This window comes from Narcine bancroftii, chromosome 14 (genome assembly GCF_036971445.1).
Source record: "Narcine bancroftii isolate sNarBan1 chromosome 14, sNarBan1.hap1, whole genome shotgun sequence".
NCBI classification, from domain to species: domain Eukaryota; kingdom Metazoa; phylum Chordata; class Chondrichthyes; order Torpediniformes; family Narcinidae; genus Narcine; species Narcine bancroftii.
This window is the reverse complement of record NC_091482.1, coordinates 25,280,028-25,307,516: the sequence shown is the minus strand read 5'-3', so window position 1 is coordinate 25,307,516 and position 27,489 is coordinate 25,280,028. Positions and strand designations below refer to the sequence as shown.

At 42.6% G+C, this 27,489-nt stretch overlaps 1 protein-coding gene across 5 annotated transcripts in view; it reads right to left on the bottom strand.

Annotated features, from left to right (window-relative positions):
- Positions 1 to 7,317, bottom strand: part of LOC138749824 (E3 ubiquitin-protein ligase RNF43) — a 208,494-nt gene extending 201,177 nt beyond the window's left edge. For all 5 annotated transcript variants that reach the window (XM_069911733.1, XM_069911735.1, XM_069911736.1 and 2 more), the window contains exon 1: positions 6,870 to 7,317. In XM_069911733.1, coding sequence (XP_069767834.1) covers positions 6,870 to 7,301 — 432 coding nt within the window. In that variant the 5' untranslated portion in view covers positions 7,302 to 7,317. The remainder of the gene's footprint in view (positions 1 to 6,869) is intronic.
- Positions 7,318 to 27,489: the final 20,172 nt, after the last annotated feature.

Sequence of the window (27,489 nt, the reverse complement as noted above, 5' to 3'; positions counted from 1 at the left end):
AGTGGCAGATGAAATTATTTTGAACTCAACGGCTGTGAAGACAGGCAAATCCATCAGCTCCAATCGTCGTGGTTTCCATGCCATTGGAACTAGTTGGGTTGATTTGTGAAGTCTTGGAGTGCAACATCAAGTACATGTTAAACAAATACACACACCGTCATCTTCGCTCGAGGGGCCACTTTCCAAGATTGGACTCCTAAGCTGCTTGAGAGCCCATAGGAATAAAGACCATCATCCTCCACCTCGAGGGAATGCCACGATGATGACAAATTCTATTTTATCCATCCCATATTCTCATCAGGCTCTTTCAATCCAACCAGTCACCTGGACAATTTACTGGAGCAAATTGACCGACCAACCTGCATGTCTTCGCAACATGGGACTAAGTGGTGACTCTCTGTCTGCCTTATGGTAGACAAAAGTCCAAGAATTTCATGTTTGTTACATTCTAAATGTAGTCTTCCTTCCTATGGGAGGAAAATCGAAGCAACCGGAGGAAACCTCCCCCCCCCCACTCCACAGCCATAAAGAGAATGTCCAAAATTGCACACAGACCAAATAAGTGAGGATTGAACCCAGTCACTGGAGCTGCAGATCTGCCAGCGGTCTAACTATGCATCCCAATTCTTACACCATCAGTCAGATTATAATTTTAATCTTCTATAGTGGTGACAATCATCTAAATGGCCAAACAAATACAGCAAGGGATGAAGGAAAACAAACTGTCATACTTCTGGAAGTTACAGCGCAAATACAAAACATACAAGTATACAGATGCAACTCCACAAATCTCAGCAGAAACATTCCTACAACAGTCATATATACAGGAAAGCCAATTTTTTTTTACATTGGTTGGCATTCTCCAAAATACTTGCTGTGACTCAAAAAAAAGCAACATTGGGTCCAGCACAGTATCTATTTATCCATTATTGTGACATTAGGTAGTGAGAGAATTCTGTTCTCAGGAAAGCAAGCTGCAAATCAACATCCACTTGAGTGAAACAACACTGTATGAAATATTGCAACTGTACGTGACTCTTTACAAAGATGGTAACATGAGATAGAGAGCCCTCTACCATACATGTTGGCTTCTGTAAGTAATTCGAATCAATTTATCATACTGCCTCAACAAGTTACAATCAAGGTGCATTGTCTGTATAAGTGGCGTATACTTTAAATAATTATCTATGAAATTCAAATCCCTTACACTTTGGAAACTACCTAGTTCAGACTCCTATTTCTAACATTCTTTTAGTTTGAGGCACTTTTACAAATGTGAACCCTCAGTACATTTTGCCGAGGTAGATGTCAACATCTGATCAGTTACAGCACAATCAGATCACGACTCACAGTTCTGGATTTCCTGCACCACGATTCCTTCGGATCTTAGCGAGTTTACCATAAAGTGCCAAATTAGGGGAATTTGCCACTAGAAATTGGATCGACTTTAACCAACTGAAAATCTTTTTATATTGGATCTCAAAATTTTGTAGACAAGAGCAGAATTTCATCCTGGTAGCTGAGGTGAGACTTGGACCTAGTTTATAGAGATCAAACACCGATGTGCAATCCACTATCAGTATACCTTAACAAAGTGCTCAAATCCAAAGTGTTGGTTATGTACATTTTTGCTCCATAACATACATTTTTTGAGCTGCTGAGTTTCTCCAGCATTATTTCTTTCCTTTTGGCATGGGTTCCTGCGCAAAGCACTAGACAAGGACTTCAAACCAACAGAATACCTCTGGGTGCTTCGCAACCAAGAAATTATTCTGAGGTTCGCACTCTTGGCACCATAAACATCAAAAGGTGCTCATCAGCTCAGTGGTTTAATTGATGTAAAATTAATTTAGTCATATCTTTGATAACTTTTTTTAGAGATAGATATTGCAGGTCTAGATTAAATGTAGTGCTTTACCCTCATTATTTACACATCATTCGCAACAAATTTCAAGAGAATTTGCTGTGGTTGGAATAGATTTCATTTTGAAGAGCCATTGTGACAGTTTGCTCTTTATAACTGCGCAACGTTTCAAAGTACACCATACAGCGATATTTAATGGCAACTTGCCTCTCAACAACACATTTTATGGCATGGTAACTAAATTAACTCAACTGTTCATATCCCAATAAAAGCTTGCTTCGATAAATTATTCACATTGCCATAACTTTTAAATGACCCAGAATTTTATTGATCATAAAGGATCTTCAATTGCTAAACTGTCCAAATGAAAAGCTTCACGCAGCTCTGTTGGTACAAGTGACCCATGGCCAAGCAATGTAATCTCACAAAACTTTCTGCGTTCCACCTGGATTGTGATAACTTCAATACTGGTAAACAATAAGGTACACAAGCTAGGGATTCCACATCAGATGAAGTCAGATTCTATTGTTTAACTAGCAAAAAATTACACAAAGCATTAAAAACTATACAAAGAGCCAAGAGTATTAGCTCAGAAAGTGATCAGAATATCCAGATTCTGAGAAAAACTCAACTGTTAACACAGTGATTCTTTCCACTCACATGCACTTTAAGTAATCCCTATGTCATAGGTGCTCCAAGATTAGTAAAAGGGATTGCTTAAGGTGGTATGTGGGTGGAAAGAAAAAGTTTGAAAACCACTGACTTGTTATGTGCATGGTTTTATAACTCCAAAGGAAATGGCCCAATGGCAATATTTTCTCAAGCCAAATATTTCCATAATAATTGGGTCTAGAGTATGGGTTCTCAACCTTCCCTTCCCAATCACATACCACCTTAAGCAATCCCTCACTAATCATAGAGCACCGACAACATAAGGATTACTTAAAGTAGTTATATGGGGGAAAGAAAAAGGTTGAGAACCACTGTACAGATCGAGATTATAAACATCATTAAGAACCCAATCACTGCAAGTCAGATGATAGCTCGTGGGCAGAATATTTGGTCTGGGGCAAATGTAGGGATTTTCCTTCAAGCTCCAACTCCTGATTCCATAGAGCAATACCCAAAGAAAATGAAAGACGTCAACTAAAGTCAGGTGAAACATATGCCAAATGCCAAAATGATAGCCATCCACATACAACTGTTATCCAACTTTCTGGAAATATAACCTTCTTTCTTTGGCTTGGCTTCGCGGATGAAGATTTATGGAGGGGTATGTCCACGTCTGCTGCAGGCTCGTTGGTGACTGACAAGTCCGATGTGGGACAGGCAGGCACAGTTGCAGTGGTTGCAAGGGAAAATTGGTTGGTTGGGGTTGGGTGTTGGGTTTTTCCTCCTTTGTCTTTTGTCAGTGAGGCTCTGCAGTCTTCTTCTAAGGAGGTTGCTGCCCGCCGAACTGTGAGGCGCCAAGATGCACGGTTGGAGGCGATATCAGCCCACTAGCGGTGGTCAATGTGGCAGGCACCAAGAGATTTCTTTAAGCAGTCCTTGTACCTCTTCTTTGGTGCACCTCTGTCTCAGTGACCAGTGGAGAGCTCGCCATAGAACACAATCTTGGGAAGCCGATGGTCCTCCATTCTGGAGACGTGACCCACCCAGCGCAGTTGGGTCTTCAGCAGCATGGATTCGATGCTTGCGTACTCTGCCAGCTCGAGTACTTCGATGTTGGCAATGAAGTCATTCCAATGAATGTTGAGGATGGAGCGGAGACAGCGCTGATGGAAGCGTTCTAGGAGCCGTAGTATAACCACACTTCACTAAATAGACAACTGTTCACAATAAATCAAGTTTTAAAAAAATAATTGCATAAATTTATCATTATGCACCAGGGCTGAGCTATTCCCCATAAAGAAGGCACTGAGTTCTTTCAGGATCCAGATGACCTGGGCGTCCACATTTCTGGGAATGATAACATGTCTAAGCTAGGCAGTGAATGTTAGCAAATGATTCATTGAGAGGGTACCAAAGCTGCCCTGAATCCTGTACTGCATGTAGACACACACCTCTACTTCCAACCCCGTCTCTTAGCTTGGAATCAAAGATAGTTCTGAGATGGTAACTATAAAACACATCAACAGTAAATGAAAATTTCAGAGTTCGTACTCCGTATTATTAATGGTGATCCCCATTTGCAAGGCATACTACTCCCTCGCAGTCTGTACAATGATAGATTCCATTGCATTCCCACCCAATATTACTTTTATTGCAGTGACACCAGCTGTTACTATTGCAAAATGGAGACAGTTTCCAAAAAATTCTCTTTTCCTTGAATACGCAGTTTCTCATAAATGACTATGCTATGGTCTGAAATTGGCAATGCACATCTTAAAAATCGGTTAAAACATTTCGAGTTCACAGTTGTATCCCCTTCAACTGATCGCATTACAGGATTAGTACAGGATTCCCAGACATCAGAAACATCAGACAATGTACATGGAACATTTTCCCTTTCCCCTCCTCTTTGACTTGGACAATTGTTTCACTGCTCCAGTGTTTTCTCAAAGCCCGACCAGCCGTCATCCTTAAAGGATGACCACTGAATGTTGCAGTTACCACAATACCCTGTGGCACTTCAGTTGTAGTCACAAAGAGTTTTATCCTTGTTCCCGATGAAGTTTCCTAGCCTTTCCTTTCGCCCCGGCGTCTCCCAGCCCGCACACACCTCCCTTTGATTTTCTCGACCCCAGAGCCCCCTCTCTGTGTCATCCACAGTTCTTTCCCTCCCTCACCGCTCACTTCCCTCCCAATGCAGCTCGCTCGCTCTCTCTTTTCCCGAACAAACTCTTATTAGTCTCTTCTATCAGCCAATAACAAAATTATTACGGCAAAAGAATAGAGCCAAAGACCAAAGAAATCCTTGAATCTCTGCTCTTTCCCTGCAAATCATTCTCGGGCACCGATCAAATTTACTTGAGAAGTCACTAAATCACATCGCTTCAAACAACCCCAAAGACAGTAAATTCTTGGTCATGTTGTTCTCAGCTCCCAATGTCCACCTTGCAAATGCTGCACCCACGCTACTCAATCCAGGAGATGCAGTTCCCCAGTGTTCACCCGAACTGAAAGTGATCTCGCCCGTCTCTGTCAATAGCCATGGTTCCAAGGAGATCATTCAATTCAATGGGGTCACGGCCGGTCATCAAACTACCCCTCCAGACCCCTTCATCTCCTCCTCCCCGGTAAACCTAGAGGACTGGCCGCGGGAGCTTTCTGGGATAGGGAAACCTCCTCTGCTTGGATCGGAGATGCTTGGGAACCCCCTTCAAGTGTTCCGACCACTGCAATCCTTTCCCTAGACCCTTTTAGGAAGGTTTCACTCATTGTCGAGTCGATCCCCCAAAATTCCAGTATCTCCCAATTTCTCTTTTTATATATTAAAAAATTATTATTATTTGCATTCGCTTGCCCGACAAATGCTTTCCAACACCCCTGCCAGTTGCAAACACGCTCATGGGTTAAAGTTCTGCTTTCAAACATTTTTTTTTAAAGAGCTTGCCCCTTCTATTCAAAGTCATCCCACCCCATAAGTCTTATCCTTTCACAAAAGTTCTGACGAAAGACCATCGATCTGAAACTTATTCAGTTACTGTTGCCCGGGTTTTCTGGTCACATTTTTTTTTCTGGGTCACATTTAATCTGCCGGTTGGGTGTCGTTTTGGGCCAGTCCTCTCTCCCTCCCCGTCCTCTCTTCCCCCCCCCCAGTCCTCTCTCCCCCCCCAGTCCTCTCTCCCCCCCCCAGTCCTCTCTCCCCCCCCAGTCCTCTCTCCCCCCCCCAGTCCTCTCTCCCCCCCCCAGTCCTCTCTCCCCCCCCAGTCCTCTCTCCCCCCCCCAGTCCTCTCTCCCCCCCCCAGTCCTCTCTCCCCCCCCCAGTCCTCTCTCCCCCCCCCAGTCCTCTCTCCCCCCCCCCAGTCCTCTCTTCCCCCCCCAGTCCTCTCTTCCCCCCCAGTCCTCTCTTCCCCCCAGTCCTCTCTTCCCCCCAGTCCTCTCTTCCCCCAGTCCTCTCTTCCCCCCAGTCCTCTCTTTCCCCCCAGTCCTCTCTCCCCCCACCCCCAGTCCTCTCTCTCTCCCCACCCCCAGTCTTCTCTCCCCCCACCCCCAGTCTTCTCTCCCCCCACCCCCAGTCCCCTCTCTCCCCCCACCCCCAGTCCCCTCTCTCCCCCCACCCCCAGTCCCCTCTCTCCCCCCACCCCCAGTCCCCTCTCTCCCCCCACCCCCAGTCCCCTCTCTCCCCCCACCCCCAGTCCCCTCTCTCCCCCCCACCCCCAGTCCCCTCTCTCCCCCCACCCCCAGTCCCCTCTCTCCCCCCACCCCCAGTCCCCTCTCTCCCCCCACCCCCAGTCCCCTCTCTCCCCCCACCCCCAGTCCCCTCTCTCCCCCCCAGTCCCCTCTCTCCCCCCCAGTCCCCTCTCTCCCCCCCAGTCCCCTCTCTCCCCCCCAGTCCCCTCTCTCCCCCCCAGTCCCCTCTCTCCCCCCCCCACACCCCCAATCCCCTCTCTCCCCCCACCCCCAGTCCCCTCTCTCCCCCCACCCCCAGTCCCCTCTCTCTCCCCCCCCACCCCCAGTCCCCTCTCTCTCCCCCCCCACCCCCAGTCCCCTCTCTCTCACCCCCCACCCCCAGTCCCCTCTCTCACCCCCCCACCCCCAGTCCCCTCTCTCACCCCCCCCCAGTCCCCTCTCTCACCCCCCCAGTCCCCTCTCTCACCCCCACCCCAGTCCCCTCTCTCACCCCCACCCAGTCCCCTCTCTCACCCCCACCCAGTCCCCTCTCTCACCCCCACCCAGTCCCCTCTCTCACCCCCACCCAGTCCCCTCTCTCACCCCCACCCAGTCCCCTCTCTCACCCCCACCGTCCCCTCTCTCACCCCCCCCCCACTCCTGAACTCGGCTTCCCCCGCGCCTGTTACCTGCACCACGTTCTCTTCTACAAAGTTGCCGCCTCGTTTACCTGTAGCAGCTTGCCTTCGGCCGCCGCTCTCATGCCGGCTCCGGCGAAGTGTCCCTGCAGGCGGAGGATGCTGTTGTTCGCCACCACGCCGTCCTGACCGTGCCGATACGAGACCACCTCGATCTCCGCCTCGGTCTCCGCCGCAGGGACCGACTCCGAGTCGGGGCTCGTCGCCGCCAGCGCCGCGCTCCACAGCCATTGCCCAGCGAGCAGCAGCAGCGCTGCGCTCCTCATGCTGCGGGCTGGGGCTGGAACGGGGGCCCCGCCGCGGGCATGCTGCACCCCGACCCACACGCCGGGAGGAGGGGGTTTCGCCTTGACAGCCCGCTGGGAGTTCACCGGGCTCCCTCCCTTCCGCGCTGGCTCAAGTGGCCGCCAACGGTGCCGTGGCCGCTCTACTGCGCTGACCGTGCGCCCCGCGCGCTCGCTCATCCACTGACTCAACACGGTCCTGAGAGGTGGGGCGGCACGCTGACTGACAGCTCAGGGGGGAGGGGGGGGGAGCAGGCGGGGTGAGGGGGGGGGAGCGGGCAGGGGGCGCTGTCGAGCACGTCGTGAGGTGGAGCGAGGGAGGTTGACAGCTGGCAAAGACTGACAGCTCCACTTGTGAAGCTGCATTTCTGCAGGGATCATCTCCTGCACCTGGTGGGTGCAACAAAGGTGGTCTCCTCTTCTTTGGCTTGGCTTCGCGGACGAAGATTTATGGAGGGGTATGTCCACGTCCGCTGCAGGCTCGTTGGTGGCTGACAAGTCCGATGCGGGACAGGCAGACACGATTGCAGCGGTTGCAGGGGAAAATTGGTTGGTTGGGGTTGGGTGTTGGGTTTTTCCTCCTTTGCCTTTTGTCAGTGAGGTGGGCTCTGCGGTCTTCGAGATTGAACGCAGACTGGGAGATCGCTTCGCTAAGCACCTCCGCTCTGTCCACCACAATAGCGTGGATCTCCATCCCATTCCCTTGCCGTCATGTCTGTCCAAGGTCTCATGCACTGCCAGACGGAGACCACCCTTAAATTGTACGAACAGCACCTCATCCCGACTGGGCACCCTCTAACCGGATGGCATTAATATCGACCTCTGGCTGTCCTTTCTCCATTCCCTGTCTCCTTTCGCACAGACATAAATTCTACCTCGTCCAATTACCACCTTTTGTTTGAATTCTGAGACTTCCTGATATATCCCTCTCCTGCCTTTTCTGGTTTTTCCTTGAAGAAGGGCCCAGGCCCGAAACATCAGCAGTACGTCTCCTATAGTTGTTGAAAAGACCGGCTGAATTCCTCCAACATTTCGGTGTTTTTACTGCAATCACAGCATCTGCAGCCTGTCACGTTTCACTCAGGTCCAGGAATGGGCCACATCGTGGAGGTCAGAGGCTGCTGATGCAGCTAAACTGGTGCAACGTACTAAATGCTGGAGCAACTCAGCAGGTCAGGCAGGATGCGTAGATCCCTCTCAAGTCACGTTTATGGTCATCTGATTTTCCAAGTACCGCCTGACCAAACAGCGTTCTCCGGTCCTCGGTGCAGGCACAAAACCAGACATGACACGCATACAGACAAACAATAGATATGCAAGACAAATAAATAATATTGTGTCATGAGTCTTGGATGATAAGTGTGAGCTGTTCCTTTGGTCGTTCAGTGTTCTCACTGCCCATGGGAAGAAGCTCTTCCTTAGCCTGGTGGCGCAGGCTCTGATACTCCTGTATCTCTTCCCTAACAGGAGCAGTTGAAAGAGGCTGTGTGTAGGGTGGAAGGAATCCTCAATGACTTTGCGCCCCTGACTCTCTCCTTTCCCATCCCTCCATCTCTTTTCCTTCCCTCTCCATTCAGAGAGCAAACCCCCTCCTCCTATTACCTCAGCTTTTCTTTCTATCCTTCTGCCTATATCCTCCCCCTCCCCCCTCCTCTCACATTTTTACCTATCCGTTTCTTGCTCATACCTTGTACTGCATGGTCCAGAATTTTTGAGAAAAAGTCAATGTTTAGATCCGTAATCCTTCATTGGGAACGATGAAGGTGGGGAGACTGGTGACTTGATGAGGAGATAGGCAGACTGAGGTGCAGGACAATGACTGACAGCCAAATGAAATGACCCGTAGGGCCGAGGAGCAGAGGGGTCAACTAAAATTAGCCAGTAACAGAAAAGAGCAGTTCAGGGAGTCCAGCGAGTGCAAGACCTGCAGCCAGAGGGTTGGGACTATGAAGGACAGGGCTGGGGGCAGAACCAGTGGGTTTGTGGCAGGCTGCACTGCCAGTTGTGAAAAGCCAGGGTTGCTTTTCAAAGCCTGGTATCTTAAAGATACATCTAGCAATGATGACTAACGTTAATTCTGCACAATGTTTGAGGCCTTGGTCCACAGAGCATCATGTTGCAATGATCACCAAGGTCAGACTGCAAGAATCTTGATGCATGGCAGATCCATGAATGTTTTTTAAATCCACAGGAAATATAGAGACAGAGGTATAGGTACTCGCACCCCCAGGTTCAGGAGCAGGTGCTACCCCTCCACCATCAGACCCCTAAACAACAAACTCAATCAGAGACTCTTTTAATTTCATTGTACATTACTGAATAGTTTTTTTTTCTGTATTTGCACAGTTTGTTTATATTTCTTTCCTCCCATTTCTCTCTTTTGTATGCATATCTTTTCTTGAGTACAGTTTATTTTGCACTACCAACGAGGAGAAATTCTTCCTGACCTGCAGGAGAAGGAATCTCAGGGTTGTATGTGATGACATATATGTATGCTGACAATTAATCTGAACTATGAACTTTGACATTTTGTGAAAGTCATTCCAGTAACCTGCATAGGTTACAAAGCTAAAGCCAGTTTTTTTTATTATCTAGACTCAATCTAGATGCCTGTCCCGCGTCGGACTTGTCAGCCACAAACGAGCCTGCAGCTGACGTGGACATTTACCCCCTCCATAAATCTTCGTCCGCGAAGCCAAGCCAAAGAAAGAAGAAGACTCAATCTAGAGTTTCACCTTTGCATTAACGATGAAATATAGGAGAATCTGGTCCCAATTCTCAAGAAGAACATAAAGCACATAATTTGAATAAGAGAAAGGAAGGATTTGGTCTGATGATCACACCTTCCTCCTTCACATTCATGACATGAGTATAGAGTTATAGAGATGACCAGTGGTCCTTTTGCTCACTATGATAATGATAACCTTCTTACCCTTCTGCACTAATCCAATTTGCCTGCCCAAGGATTATATCCTTCTTTCTTAAAACAAAAGTGAAAAGAATCTTCACCCAAGACCCATAAGATCCTCATCATATTTAAGGGATCATAGCCTATGTCTTTATGGTTCAGCTCACCTGTGAACAAGGCGTTTTCCTTCAGAGTTCACTTGTCATCAATATTTGTCACAAAATTTTGGGTACAAATTGTAAAAATCCATTTGGCTGGTATTTTAAATGAAAAGGTGCTAGAGTCAGAATGTATTGTCACGGACATGCCACGAAATTCGTTGCTTTGCAGCAGCATATCACGGTGCAAATATTTATTTGAACCACCTTACAAAATAAATAAAAGAGTGCAAAAAAAAAGTAGAAGACAAAGGGAGGTAGTGTCTGTGCTCCATTGTTCACTCAGAAATCTGATGCAGAGGGGAAAAAGCTGTCCTTGCGTGACTGAGTGCTCGTCTTCAGGCTCCTGTACCTTTCCCCGATGGGAGCAGAGTGATGGCCTGAGGATATCCTTGAGGATAAAGGCTGCTTTCTTAAGAGACCGCCCACGTAAAGGTTCTCGAAGGAGTGAAGACTGGGGCCCGTGATATCGCAGGCCGAGTTAACAACCCTCTGGAGGTTTTACCTGTCCTGAGCATTGGCACCTCCCTACCAGACAGCGATGTAACCTGCCAGAATGCCCTCCATGGTACACCTGCAGTTTTCAAGAGTCTCTGGTGATATAGTGAATGACCTCAAACTCCTCACAAATTATAGTCACTGAGGAACATTCTTCATCATTGCATCGATATGGAGGCTCCTGGACAGATCCTCAGAGATGTTGACACCCAGGAATTTGAAGTTCTTGACTTTTCCACTGTTGACCCCTTCAGGACTGGTTTGTGTTCTCATGATTTCTTCCTGAAGTCCACAAGCATCCCCTTGGTTTTGCTAATGTTGAGTGCTAGGTTGTTGTGTGACACTTGTAACGAGCCCAGAGGGCCCCAAAACCCAGCAGCAATAGATATTCATGAAGACAAATGGTTACTTAAACAAAAGTTGCATTTAATTATCTTTAAACATAAAAACAGAATCACACTTTAACTTATCACTATTGACTTAACTAACCTAATTTAACCCCCTTCGAATTCCAAGCACATGTATATGTAATATGTGTGTAAGTTCAGAAATGTTCTTTGATTCACAGTCCAATCTCATTTCTCATTCCTCCAAGTTTACTTGTGGCAGGCAATTCTTATACTGTGCACAGAATTGAACATTTATAAAGTTCACAAGGCTTTGATGTTTGAAAAGTAAATGGTTACTGCCCAGGAAGGTTCTTGTTGGTTTTCAGAGAGAGATTCATTGTTCGCTGGACACCCACAACTGATTCCATTTTTTAATCAGCCACTTCAATGTCTTGCCAAAGAAACTTGCCTCCTCAGGGTTCTCCAGATGATAACCTCTTCTGTTCAGATCACCACAGAGTTCCCTTTTGTTTCTCTTATGTCAAGTGAAACATTAGACAGCCAGTCCTCTCTTCTTGCATGAACCACAAGGGCTTTGACCAGGCTGAACCAAGCACTCACAATCCGTCTTCCAAAATGCGGGGGTTTCCACGAGCTTGCCAGCTTGTCCTGTTCCAGTCCCAGCTGCTGCTACTGACTGTAAAACTGTAGAACTGATCTCTCTCTCTCTCTCTCTCAGAGAGAAAGCCTGTTTGTCTCTCTCTCTGCTTAAAAACCACATGACCCTCTTACAACACCAAGTTCCCCTCAAGACAATCTGTGGCTCCAACAAGTTCTTTCATCTGTTGCCTTTTTGAAAACAACAATCCATTAGTCTCTTGGGCACTCTCCATAGCTTCTGCAAAGGCTCTGGGGCTGACATGTCTAGCATGAGCAGAGCTCCAGTATTTTAAATAAAATCTGTTTCAAAGTGTTTGTATGTGACCTACACTAAAAAAAACCTGCCCCAATTTATCTCCCAAAAACATATCTATATTCTGTCACACACTACTGAACAAGCTGATCCATCTCCCTCCTGGACCCTTCCTCACGGCAGTCTGTCAATCTGCTGAAAACTGTGGTGTCATCAACAAATTTGCAGATAGCATTTGTAAAGGTGTAGAGTGAGTAGAGCATCCTTTTTTAAATTTTTTTTATTTTTCACACTATGAACCATATTTACCAAAATACACACAAACACTTCCCTCTTGAATGTACAGTCATTTTCTCCCCTTTACACCCCTCTCTTCCCTCCCTCCTTCCCACCTCCCTCCCAACCCATTAAACATTCATCACACAATGAAAATAAACAAGAAAATTGTGTCATCTACTTTACACACTGGGTCAGTTCATTTAATCTTCTTCTCATTCTATCATTTTAGGGGGTGGAGGTCCGCGGTAGGACTTCTCTGCTGTGTTCCATGTATGGTTCCCAAATTTGTTCAAATAATGTGACTTTATTTTTTAAATTATATGTTATTTTTTCCAATGGAATACATTTATTCATTTCTATGTAGCACGCATCCTTGAGGCGCACCTGTGTTGATCAGCAGTGAGGAGGAGGCGTTGTTTCCCATTCTTACTGATGAGGAAGTCAAGGATCCAGCTGTAGAAGGGAGTGCAGAAGCCCCGGGTATGGAGCTTGTTGAAGGCTTGTTGAAGAGTAGCCAGATGTATGAGTTGCTGTTGTCTAGGAATCCAGAGGTGAGTGGAGAGCCAGTAATATTGCGTCTGCCGTGGAACGATTGCGATGGTTGGTGAATTGAAGCAGATCCAGACCTATGTGTTCGTTCTGGCCATGACCAACCTCTCAAAGCATTTCAATACAGTCGAGTGCACTGGGTGATAGTCGTTGAGGCAGGTCAGTTTGCTCATTTTCAGCACTGGGATGAATGAGGCAGGTGGAAAACTTTGACAGCAGCAGTGAGAGATTGAGATTGAATGGAATAACATTGTAAAATATATAACATTTATATTAGAAACATAGAAGATAGGAGCAGGAGTAGGTCATTCGACCCTTCGAGCCTGCTCCGCCGTTCAACGAGATCATGGCTGATCTGAAAGTTCAGTACCCCGTCCCCGCCTTCTCTCCGTAACCTTTAATACCCTTATACTGAAGAAATAGATCTAATTCCCTCTTAAATATATTTAATGAACCTGCCTCCACTGCCCTCTGTGGCAATGAATTCCACAGATTCACCACCCTCTGGGTATAGAAATTCCTCCTCATCTCGGTCCTAAATGGTTTGCCTATTATCCTCAAACCATGGCCCCGGGTTCTGGATTTTCCCATCCTTGGAACCATCCCATCTGCATCCATTCTGTCCAGTCCTGCCAGAATTTGATGAATTGGGTTGTCCCCTCTCAATCTTTCAAACTCCAGCGAGTACAATCCCAATTTGCGCAATCTTTCCTCATAAGTCATTCCTGCCATTCCAGGTATCAGCCTGGTGAATCGCCTCTGCACTCCCTCCTTTGCAAGAACATCCTTCCTTAGATAAGGTGACCAAAACCGCACACAATACTCCAGGTGGGGTCTCACCAAGGCCCTGTACAGCTGCAGTAAGGTATCCTTGTTCCTATACTCAAACCCTCTTGATATGAAGGCCAACATACCATTTGCCTTTTTAACCGCCTGCTGTACCTGCATGCTCGCCTTCAGAGACTGGTGTACAAGTACCCCTAGGTCTCTCTGAACTTCCCCATCTCTTAATCTATTGCCATTCAAATAGTAATCTGCCCTCCGGTTTGTATTACCAAAGTGGATAACCTCACATTTATCCACATTGTAGCGCATTTGCCATGTATCTGCCCAGTCCCTCAATTTATCCAAATCACACTGGAGCTTCCTGACCCCCTCTTCCGTGCACACAACCCCTCCTAGCTTAGTGTCATCTGCAAATTTGGAGATATTACATCCAATCCCCTCATCCAGATCATTAATGTAAATTGTGAACAGCTGGGGTCCCAGTACAGATCCCTGTGGTACCCCACTGGTCACCGCCTGCCACTCAGAAAACGAGCCATTTATCCCAACTCTCTGTCTTCTACCTGCCAGCCAGTTCTCAATCCACATCAATACTTTTCCCCCAATCCCATGAGCCTTGATTTTGGAAGCCAGTCGTTTATGCGGGACCTTATCGAAGGCCTTTTGGAAGTCCAGGTACACCACATCCACTGGCTCTCCCCCATCTATTTTACCTGTCACCATCTCAAAGAATTCCAATAGATTTGTCAAGCACGATTTACCTTTTGTAAATCCATGTTGACTCCATCCGATTCCTTCTCTGCGAGTCATATGCTCCGCTATTACATATTGAAACTACTTTTTTAACAGTTAGGATCAGAAACATTCAAAAGAATAATAGTCAAACAGAAAGGATCTGGAATTGTAAGGTAAATCAGGAAAGAAACATGACAGTAGTTCAAAAACAGATGTGTCAATTTAGAAGCAAAATCTTGTAGATCAGGGAAACAAAAATAAAGCAGGCTGTTTCGATTATGGAATAGGTACAAGTGGTAACACTTCGAGTTAACAATGTCTCATCAGAATTGCAGAATTGTTTGAAGTACAAGACAGGACAGAAACGGGGAAAGGATGGAAGAAATGGGGAAGATGTATAATGGAATCAAATACTGTAGTGCGGCAGTGATACAATGGTTGGAGGCAAGATGGTGATAACGCAGGTAGTGGATGGAGAAAAACAAAAAAATGTTTCCACAGAAGCTGTAAAGAGAGAGGAGAATCATTACCAGTAACACGTAGTCCAAAGATTGGGAGCGGAGCTCATGATTCAGTTATTAAACCTGGTAATAAATCTAAAAGGCTATAAATCATTCAAATGAAAGACTAGGTGTTGTTGCTTGACCATGTGCACGTAAACAATTAAGGAAAAGAGGAGTCACGTGATGGAGTAGTGGCCGGTCAGGGAATTCCAGCCCTCTACCGAAAAGTTAAAAAAAAACACACAAAGCACAAAGGTACAAGATTAAAATTTATAATAAAGTAAAAATAAAGGTGAGAAGAAAATGGCAGCGAAGAGAGAAAAGTTGAAAACAACGGGAAGAAAAGAGGAAGAAAGAATGTCGGAAGAAGAAGGTGAAAGCCTTACCTGTCCGAAGAGGCCCGCCGCGGAGAGAGAAGCCTGCTCCCGCAGGTCAGTGGAAGTCCCGGGCTCGGGACTACAAAAATGGCTCGCAGAGCCAAGTAAAAGTGTGCAACCGCGCATGAAAAAAAAACACACTGACAGGAGGGGGGAACAGCTGCAGTCGATCTCCACAGCTGAGAGAACACCTGCAGCACAGCAGCAGGTGCAGAACACAGACAAGAACGACAACAAGAAAGAAGAGGGTAAAAAGAAAACAAGGAAACAACAGATGGTCAACCCAGAGGAAGAAGAAGAAGAACAGAAAGAAATGGAAGAAGAGGAGAAAGGCAAGACAATGGATGTATCTTTTTTTAAAGAATATATGGAATCAGTGAAAGAATGGCAATTACAAGAATTTAATGAGATAAAAAGAAGAATTAAGAATGCAGAAAAAAAAATGAATAAAATGGAAATGGCCATGTCAGAGATAGGAAAAAGAGTGGAAAATAAGGAAGAACGAGAAACAATTGTAGAAATGGAAGTAGAGGAATTAAAAGAGAAATTAGAAGAATCTAATAAAAAAGTTAAAGAGGCACAGGAGCTGTTAGCTCAGAAGATAGATATAATAGAAAACTATAATAGAAGAAATAATATAAAGATAGTGGGCCTTAAGGAAGATGAAGAAGGCAAGAATATGAGAGAATTTATAAAAGATTGGATCCCCAGGGTCCTAGGAAGACCAGAATTACAGGAAGAAATGGAAATAGAGAGGGCACATAGAACTTTAGCCCCAAAACCACAACCGCAGCAAAAACCAACATCCATTTTAGTAAAATTCTTAAGATATACAACAAGAGAAAATATATTGGAGAAAGCAATGAAGAAAGTAAGAGAAGACAAAAAGCCACTGGAATATAAAGGTCAAAAAAAATTTTTCTATCCAGACATAAGTTTTGAACTCCTGAAGAAGAGGAAGGAGTTCAATACAGCAAAAACGATCTTATGGAAAAAAGGATATAAATTTATGTTAAAGTACCCAGCGGTACTTAAAATAGTTATTCCAGGGCAACAAAGCAGACTATTCTCGGATCCAGAGGAAGCAAGAAAATTTGCAGAACAACTACAAAACAAGCAGAGAGATGAAGACATGTAATGAGAGTAAAAATGACCACGAACTATATGTATGTGTGTAAAGGGGTATGTGTGTGTGTGTATATATATATATATATATATATATATATAGTGTGTATACATGAATGTATCCATATTTAGAGGAAAATATATAGAGTATAGACAAGAATTAATAAGGGAGGGAAAGGGAATAGAGGGAATAAAGAGGGAATTAAAATAGTGACCTTTGTTACATATGAAAATTGAAATCTTTTCTGGGGAGGGCTGGGTGGGGAGGAGTTACGGTCACTACAAAATCAGTTGACGTTTGCGAGTGAATTCGCAAATCCAAATGGAAAGGGGAGATGTGGTTGCCCGACAAGGGATAAAGGGCAACTCAGGAGGGGGAGGGGAGAATAGGGTTAAAGAAGTTTTAAATAAGAGAATAAGGAAAATGTTTGATGTTTTAGAAATGTTGTCTTATAAAGTGTTCAAAACAAGAAAGCAGAAATGGATAAGAAGGAAGGTGATGATGGAGAAACGGAAAGGGAAGATAAACAAAGTATGAAATGGCTACGCTGAACTATATGACTTTAAATATTAACGGAATACATAACCAAATTAAAAGGAAGAAACTGCTAAATTTACAGAAAAAAGAAAAAATTGATATAGCATTTGTGCAAGAAACACATTTAACTGAATTGGAGCACAAGAAATTAAAGAGAGATTGGGTAGGACACGTAACAGCAGCGTCATATAATTCAAAAGCAAGAGGAGTAGCCATATTAATTAGTAAAAATGTGCCAATTAAAATAGAAGAGGAAATAATAGATCCAGCAGGGAGATATGTAATGATAAAATGTCAGATATATTTGGAGTTTTGGAATCTACTCAATGTATATTCACCTAACGAAGAAGATCAAAAGTTTATGCAAGATATTTTTTTGAAGATAGCAGATACGCAAGGGAACATATTAATAGGAGGGGATTTCAACCTGAATTTGGATTTAAATATGGACAAAACTGGGAAAAAATTTAACAGAAAGAACAAAGTAACCAAATTTATAATTAAATCGATGCAAGAAATGCAACTTTTGGATATATGGAGGAAACAACACCCAAATGAAAAGGAATATTCATATTACTCGGGAAGACATAAAACATATTCAAGAATAGACCTATTTTTGTTATCAGCTCGCATGCAAGATAGAGTAAGAAAAACAGAATATAAAGCTAGAATATTATCGGACCATTCACCCTTGATATTGACAATAGAGTTAGAGGACATCCCTCCAAGAATGTATAGATGGAGATTAAACTCCATGCTACTTAAAAGGCAGGATTTTAGAGAATTCATTGAAAGACAAATTAAAATGTACTTTGAAATAAATACGGAATCAGTGAAAGATAAGTTTATACTATGGGATGCAATGAAAGCGTTCATTAGAGGGCAAATAATAAGTTATGTAACCAAGATGAAGAAGGACTATAATCAGGAAATAGAGCAGTTGGAAAGGGAAATAGTAAATATAGAAAAAGAATTAGCAATCAAGGAAGATACAACTAAAAGAAGAGAATTGGCAGATAAAAAAATAAAATATAAAACACTACAAACATATAAGGTGGAGAAGAACATAATGAAGACAAAACAGAAATATTATGAATTAGGGGAAAAAACGCACAAAATTCTAGCATGGCAGCTTAAGACAGAACAAGCTAAGAAAATGGTATTGGCATCAAGGAAAAAAGACAAACAAATCACATATAATCCAACGGAGATCAAGGAAAACTTTAGAGAATTCTATGAACAATTATACCAAACTGAAAATGAAGGGAAAGAAGGGAAAATAGATGAATTTTTAACTAAAATTGAACTACCAAAATTACAAATAGAGGAACAAAATAAATTAACAGAACCATTTGAAATAGTAGAAATACAAGAGATAATAAAAAAATTACCAAATAATAAAACACCAGGAGAGGATGGATTCCCAATAGAATTCTATAAAACATTTAAAGATTTATTAATTCCTCCCCTCCTGGAAGTAATCAACCAGATTGATAAAACACAAAGCTTACCAGATTCATGTAAAACAGCAATAATTACAGTAATACTAAAGCAAGGGAAAGATCCACTCGCACCAGCGTCATATAGACCAATATCATTACTTAACACAGATTATAAGATAATAGCTAAACTATTAGCAAACAGATTAGCAGAGTATGTACCTAAAATGGTAAAACTAGACCAAACTGGATTTATTAAAAAAAGACGCACAACAGACAATATTTGTAAATTTATTAACTTAATTCATGCAGTAGAAGGGAGTAAAGCGCCAACAGTAGCAGTTGTTTTAGACGCAGAGAAGGACTTTGACAGAGTAGAATGGAATTATTTATTCAAAGTATTGCAAAAATTCAGTTTACCAGAGAAGTATATTAATTGGATTAAAGCATTATATAAGGGGCCATTGGCGAAAGTGATATGGATATATATCAAAGCAATTTAACTTAAGCAGGTCAACATGGCAGGGATGCCCACTATCACCCTTATTGTTCGCGTTAGCTATAGAACCACTAGCAGAATTGATAAGAACAGAAAATAATATAAAAGGGATAAAAATAAAAGACAAGGAATATAAAATCAGTTTATTTGCGGATGATGTTATAGTATACTTAACAGAACCAGAACTATCAATAAAAGAATTATATAAGAAATTGAAGGAATATGGAAAAGTGTCGGGTTACAAGATTAACGTAAATAAAAGTGAAGCAATGCCAATGAATAATGCGGATTTATCAAAATTTAAGAAGGAATCACCATTCAGATGGCAAATGCAAGCAATAAGATACCTAGGTATACAAATAAATAAAAATCTCGGCCATCTATATAAACTCAATTATTATCCACTAATGAAAAAATTACAGGACGATTTAGAGCATTGGAAAGATTTACCATTAACACTAATAGGAAGGATAAACTGTATTAAAATAAACATTTTCCCAAGGATATTATACCTATTTCAGGCATTGCCAATACACTTGACAGAGAAATTCTTCAAGGAGTTAAAGAAAATAATAAGGAAATTTTTATGGAAAGGGGGGAAACCGAGGATAGCACTAGATAAATTAACAGAATGGTATAAACAAGGAGGCTTACAACTGCCAAACTTTAAAAATTATTATAGAGCCGCACAATTAAGATACCTATCAGATTTTTATCAAACAAGGGAAAAGCCAGATTGGACTAGATTAGAATTAGATAAAATAAGGGAAAAGATACCTGAACACATATTATATAAATGGGATGAAAAATTGGTACAATGTAGGAGTTCTCCAGTATTACATCATCTACTCAATATTTGGAAAAAGATTCATGTAGAAAGGAATAAAACAAATTACCAATTACCAAAACTAATATTGATGCAAAATAAGTTACTCCCTTTTACAATAGATAACCTTTCCTTTAGAGAATGGGAGAAAAAAGGGATCAAAAGAATAGAAAATTGTTTTTCAGGAATAGATTATTATCCTTTGAACAATTGAAAGATAAATACAATATAACTCAAGATACAGTGCTGGCATATTACCAATTGAGATCCTACTTGAAGGACAAATTAGGAAGCAGTCTGAGGTTACCAGAGGGAAGTAACTTTGAATATGTGATTACAGATACAATGATAATCAAAAGATTTATAACAAATATGTATATTAAACTGCAAGAAAAGGAGAATGAGGAAACAAATGGTAAAACTAAACAAAAATGGGAACAAGATTTAAATATAAAGATAAAAAAGGAAACATGGGAGAAATTATGTTCTGGAACGATGAGAAATACAATAAATACGAGGTTACGTATGATACAATATAACTGGATACACAGGCTATACATTACACCGCAAAAGTTAAATAAATGGGACCCAACAGTATCTGACAGATGTTTTCGATGTAAAAAGGAAATGGGAACAACAATTCATGCAATCTGGACATGTGAGAAAGTAGAAAAATTTTGGGAAGATCTAAACCAAATATTAAATAAAATAACAGAAAACAATATACCAAAAAATCCAGAGATCTTCCTCCTAAGTAACATAAAAAACAAAGAATTTGGAATTGATTTGGATGGTGCACAAAAAAGATTTGTTAAGATAGCTCTAGCCTAGCAAAAAAATGTATTATGTCAACCTGGAAATTGGAAGATAATTTGAAAATACAACAATGGTATATAGAAATGAATAAATGTATTCCATTAGAAAAAATGACATAGAGTTTAAGAAATAATATTGAAATATTTGAACAAATATGGGAGCCTTACATGAAACATAATAGCGAAAACCTACCGGGGACATTCACTACCTAAATTAACGAAAGGAGAAGGAAATGAAAAGAACTGACTCAGTGGAATTTCTTGTTTATTTTTATTGAATGACAACATTGTTTGACTGGTTTAATGTATCTTAGATTTTGTACTTTGAATGGATGGGGGGGAGTTAGGGAGGGTGGGATGGGAGGAGGGGGGGGGGAGAAAATGACACTGTATATATTTGAAAAGGAAAATGTATGTATCATGGTCAATGTGGTTTATGGTGTGAAAAATAAAAAAAAAACAATTAAGGAAAAGTTGGAGATGGTTTGCTGCTTAATTATGGCAGAATCTGAGCAACGACCTAACCATTGCAGAAGAAATCGGAACAGCCGGTTTCACTGCCCTGACTCAGACGTGATAATCATTAAAAGGCTGTGAAGCTGGAAGCTCCGACCGAGTCAAATCTAAACAAACCTTGTACAAAGTGGAAATTTCAGGAAATACTCAACAGGTTTGGCAGCATAATGGAGAGGTAAAGAATTAATCTTCAGGTTGGTGACCCATTCACTAATGATTCTGATAAAATCACCAATCTGAAACACTTGAACTGTTTTTCTCTTCACGTTGTTACTTGATTGGGTGTGAATTTCCAACATTTGGTGTTTAAATCTAAATTTTGTGCAGTATTTTCCTTCTAAAGAAACTGTTGATGATTATAAATTCAGCATACAGTTGTTAATCTATAAAGTACAAATTATGTCGTGAGTGTCTACAATAATTTGAGGCCTCAGAAATTACTTTGTTAATGCTCAGTTCCTTGCATGCTGTTATAGTTTAATGCTAATGCTTTCAAACGTATTATTTTAAGACTGTTAATAAACATTGGACCAATCTTTTTTTTAGACATATAGCACAGTAACAGGCCACTTTGGCCCACAAACCCGTGCCACCCAATTGCATCCAATTAATCTACAAGCCCTGGTTGTAGGTTAATTAGGAGGAAACTGGAGCCGCCAGGGAAAACCCATGCACAACGTACAAACTCCTTGCAGACAGCTTGGGATTCGAACCCTGATCCTGATCACTGACTCCGTAACAGGGTCGCACTAATATCGTTTTCTGAAGCGAGTGGGGAGCAAAGATTAACAGATTCTCTCAGTAATTCGTAACTTTCTTCAGAAGATGTCAGTAATATTAACCCAATACTAACCAGGTCAGTCATTGGTTGTGCCAGTGACACGTACAGCCAATTTCATGTAGCTGGTAGTTCCAAGTTCATGGTAGCTTTCCCTGTCCATAGAGCTCTCTATCAAAGAGTTATGCTGGCAAATTGGGGAAGAATCATCTACCACTAATTGACTAGTATCCCTTACATGGCTTCTGAGAAAACCAATGTCTGAGTAGGCTGAAGCCTTGGGGCCCGGAGGGTAAGGGGGCCCGAGCCCCTAGACTTCAGCACCTACTCAGTCAAGATAATAATAGGGAATAAAAGGTCTGCTATAATTGATTCATATAAACTTGTCTTCATGATATTTTATTATGCATGTTATGTTATGTCGTCAATCTCCTGCAGTCGCTCAATCAAAGCTCTGCCTCACGGACACAGAAGCTGCGAGCACCAAATCAGCAGTGAGGACTCGGCCTCCACCAGTCGCTACCAGTTAATCAATGCTCACACCATGCATTTGAAAAACACGTGCGCAAGTCTGAGCCTGAGGTCTGTGCCATCTGCCTCCTGCTGCAGAGCTCTGCCAGACTGCCAGCCGCAGGATCATTTTAATTATTTTATTTATGTTGTTTAAGTTATGAACGACAGAACAGTTTCTGGGAATTGTACTGTACTCAGAGTTTGCAAATTGCATTAGTCGCTGAATGGTTGAAATGCGGGGGTATTTCAAGTCAAATTGTGTGCGGCTTGTTGTTGTACAACGTCCACTGACTACTGCTGGTGTCCCCCTGCTTTTTCTGCCCTAAGGGTCCTTTCATGGCCTTTCTGTGCTGTAGTGTTTGTTCTATGGTTTAATGGTTCTATCTATGGTTCCATCATACCTGTTTTTTGTGCACTGGCTGACTATCCTGCTACACCTTCCACGGTGAACAATAGCGTCAACGAAAGAGTGAAGGTGAGGGGAGGAGAGTGGGTAGTGTGCATTTAGAATTAATTCACCCGTTCTCTCCAGAACGAACAGCGAAATCACAATACTAACACAAAAGAGTGGTAAAGCATAGAACAGCTTTAAAGATTGAAAACGACATGACCCACATCCATACAAAATCATCTTATGATGAAAATGGGCATAAGCTTCAATTTAAATAGCTGAATCTTCCATTTAAAACAAACAAGAGTTGAAACTACAACTGATTAAAAGTCATTCCTCCTCCCCCATGGCCCCCCACCCCACCCTCCCTATTTACTTGCAAAGTTAAATTTACCACCATAACGTATTAATTTGCCCTTAAGTTTACTGAGTCTGGAAAAATTCCACAAAACCAGCCAACAAGCTGTGGCACTCACAACTTTGAGTGTGTGTGTGTGTGTGTGTGTGTGTGTGTGTGTGTGTGTGTGTGTGTGTGTGTGTGTGTGTGTGTGTGTGTGTGTGTGTGTGTGAGAGAGAGAGAGTTGGAAGGAGGTGAGTGGGGCATGGCCCGCGAATGCCCACATGATGCCAACCCCAGAGGGCCACATTAAAAGTCATCCTAGGAACCCAGGTGGTTGTTAATCCACCCTTGCCTGTCTGGTATCTGAAAGTCATTATTTGATTTTTTAAATAAATAAATATAAATATATATATATATATAATTTTTTTTCTTTTCTTTGGCTTGGCTTCGCGGACAGAGATTTATGGAGGGGTAATGTCCACGTCAGCTGCAGGCTTGTTTGTGGCTGACAAGTCCGATGTGGGACAGGCAGACACGGTTGCAGCGGTTGCAAGGGAAAATTGGTTGGTTGGGGTTGGGTGTTGGGTTTTTCCTCCTTTGTCTTTTGTTAGTGAGGTGGGCTCTGCAGTCTTCTTCAAAGGAGGTTGCTGCCCGCCAAACTGTGAGGTGCCAAGATGCACGGTTTGAGGCGATATCAGCCCACTGGCGGTGGTCAATGTGGCAGGCACCAAGAGATTTCTTTAGGCAGTCCTTGTACCTTTTCTTAACTGCCAAAATGTTTGGCCTGGAAGTCAGCCTGAAGAAAACTGAGGTCCTGCATCAGCCAGCTCCCCACCATGACTACCAGCCCCCCACATCTTCATCGGGCACACAAAACTCAAAACGGTCAACCAGTTTACCTATCTCGGCTGCACCATTTCATCGGATGCAAAGATCGACAACGAGATAGACAACAGACTCGCCAAGGCAAAGAGTGCCTTTGGAAGACTACACAAAAGAGTCTGGAAAAACAACCAACTGAAAAACCTCACAAAGATTAGCGTATACAGAGCCGTTGTCATACCCACACTCCTGATCGGCTCCGAATCATGGGTCCTCTACCGGCATCACCTACGGCTCCTAGAACGCTTCCACCAGCGTTGTCTCCACTCCATCCTCAACATTCATTGGAGCGACTTCATCTCCAACATCGAAGTACTCGAGATGGCAGAGGCCGACAGCATCGAATCCACGCTGTTGAAGATCCAACTGCACTGGGTAGGTCACGTCTCCAGAATGGAGGACCATCGCCTTCCCAAGATCGTGTTTTATATATATATATATTAACCTTGTTTAGAGGGAGGGGTTGGATTATTGTGGGGAGAGGGGTTCTCTTTCCTTTTTTTATTTCTTTTTTGTTTTTATTGGTAGAGATAAACTAGGTGAAAATGGGTTTAACTGTGGATATCACAGAATAAGACAAAAATTCCTGAGAAGTATAAAATCTCATTTTTTATATAAGGGAATCTTAATTATATTTTATCTATTCAACATTAATTTTGGCTATATTATGAGGAATGGATTAACTGTTAACTCAATATAATCATAGAAATCGATGTTTTGAATGGGATAAATTAAGTAAATAAATATGGTTATACTGATTTACAATTTTCGTGTGATCTGTATGTGATATGATTTGATTTATGTTATTAATTAGAAGACCATGTATAAAGGATTTTTTTATTAAACTATAAAAATATTTTAAAAGGAAATAAAAATTTTCTTTTAAGGTATGGCTGAGAAGTCTTTAAACTTCCCCCCAACATGGCTTGCCTTTTGATCCACCTTCGATAATCACAAAAGACTGGAGTTGTGAAACTATCAGGCTTTCATTAACTATTGACTGGAACAGCTGTCAATCTCATTGACTGATCGAGGCAGAGTGGAATGGGGAGCATGCAAGGGGCTATGGGTTGGATCGGTCTCGGAAGGCGTGTCCAATCATAACATAACAGTGGTTTTCCACACCTTTGAAGCAAAATTGCTCACCAAGATGAATGCTGGATTACCTAAAAGGTAATACTATGCTCAAAGCTCATTCTGAATTGACTGCAGCTGCCATGAACATTCTATCTGAAATCGCACTTTGTGGTGGGAGTATTTGTATTTACTATCTTCAATTAAGCCACTCCTCTTTTTGCTGGTCCAATAGCAGGACTTACCCATCCCTTGGCTTCGAGCTCACAACATGTTGTGCTTGGCATGGCATCAGTTTCCCACCTTCGTTTGCCATGTCAACACATGCTTTCCACCCAACTTTGCAGCACATTGTTAGATCAGGTGGTGGAAACAGTTGGAAAACCAACTGCATGAGTTGGATGGAGGTTGTGAGGGGAAGATGCAGCAACAGAAATTGGTTTTCCTCCACCCTGACTAGTTCATTGACTTCAGCTTGCGTTAAATAATTCCCCAGAAGCTGGTGGAGAAGCTTTCATCACTGGGACTCAACATCCCTCACTGTAACTGAATTCTGGACTTCCTAAAGGGAACATTTGAACATCAAGCACCTTCACACCTCAGGACTGTGTGCTCAGCCCACTCCTGTCCATGCTACTGCTCCACGACTGCAAAACCAGATCCAGCTCCAAAAGAGTCATCAAGTTTGTGAATGACCCAACAGTAGTTGGCCTCATCAACCAACTAGGATCTACTAGGATTGTTGACTGAAGGTGGTTCGCAAAATAATTGAAGACCCCCCATCACCCTGCAGACAGCAGGCCTAGGACATTTTGGCACGTGATATTTTGGCCCTCACAGTATGGAGCCCACAATTCAGCACCAGACATTTTGACAGTCACAGTTTGGCACTGGACATTTTGGCCCACCCACCCCACTCATCATCTGCTGGCTGACTATCCTGCTACACCTTCCACGGAGAACAATAGTGTCAACGAAAGAGTGAAGGTGAGGGGAGGAGAGTGGGTAGTGTGCATTTAGAATTAATTCACCCGTTCTCTCCAAAACGAACAGCGAAATCACAATACTAACACAAAAGAGTGGTAAAGCATAGAACAGCCTTAAAGATTGAAAATGACATGACCCACATCCATACAAAATCATCTTATGATGAGAATGGGCATAATCTTCAATTTAAATAGCTGAATCTTCCATTTAAATCAAACAAGTGTTGAAACTACAACTGATTAAAAGTCATTCCTCCTCCCCCATGGCCCCCCACCCCACTCCCTATTTACTTCCAACGTCAGAACCCCCCAGGAAATCACTCCCCCAGCAAATAAGAGCTTTGCATAGTTTATATAGTGATATATTAAAATTATTAAAGACAGTTGGGGAACAATCAGAAACAAGGGCCTTTTGTAAATTATAATGATATATTTATTGTAAGTTTAAGTACATATAATTGAATTATAAATTATTTAAAATTTAAAAACACTCTTTAAAAAATCCAGTTGTTGTAAAAAATATTAATTAAATTGTTTATTAAAAATTGATCAAGTCAAAATTGTATAACAAGTCTAACAATAAATCCCAAAATGTTCACTGGGGGAGCAGTTTCATGGTGGGAGGGAGTTTCTGAAACACCAGGGTTTCAGGGTGAGTGAGGTGAGTGGGGTGAGGAGCCAGGCCAGCGCCAAATTGTCAGCGCCAAAATGGCCGAAGGGCTACAAAAGACATTTTGTTTTTAAAATCGCCAAAATGTCCATGGCCAAAATTTGAGCAAAATGTCCAATTCTGGCATGCAACATCTTCTGGCTTCTCCCACCGGGCAGGAGATACAGGAGTATCGGAGCCAAAACTACCAGACTGAGAAACAGCTACCTCCCACAGGAAGTGAGACTGCTGAATGATTGATGAATGGCTCATACAATCCCTCTGAGGCTCTACTATTTATTTAATAATATCTATTTATTTATATCTATCTATTTATGCATGTATGTGCTGCATATGAATTATTTGTCTGTATGCGTGCTACGTCTGTATGTACGTTTGCATAGTTTTGCATGGAGGACCATAGAAAGCTGTTTTGTCCAGTTGTCAGATGATAATTAACTTACTACTTTTGTACGAGATTTCAGATGAGCAAGTTACAGAACATCAAGACGACTGAGTGAACTTTTTCAAATCATAACAATGTACCAAAGTTTTCTAATGATTCGAAAGTTTTGTGAGGAAATGAGCTGTGAAGATATGTGAAAAGTCTGAGACGCATTGAGGAACTGTTCACAATAACCATCCGAGAATCTCATATTCAAGAAACAATATTTACATAGATGAAATACTTGTCCTGTATATGTACTGTTTGTCTGTATGTGTGTTATGTCTGGTTGTGTGTCTGCGTGTTTTGCACCGAGGTCCAGGGCACGCAGTTTCATCGGGTTGTACTTATACAATCAGATGACAATAAACTTGACGAGAGGATGAGTATGGAAAATGATAGATGAATTTCTCCTAGAAATACATAATGCCTGATATCATGAGGTTGGTATCCGGCACTGGAAACACATCCCTTCTCACTCCAGCAGATGCTCAGTCAGGCTTCCAGAGTGACAGGA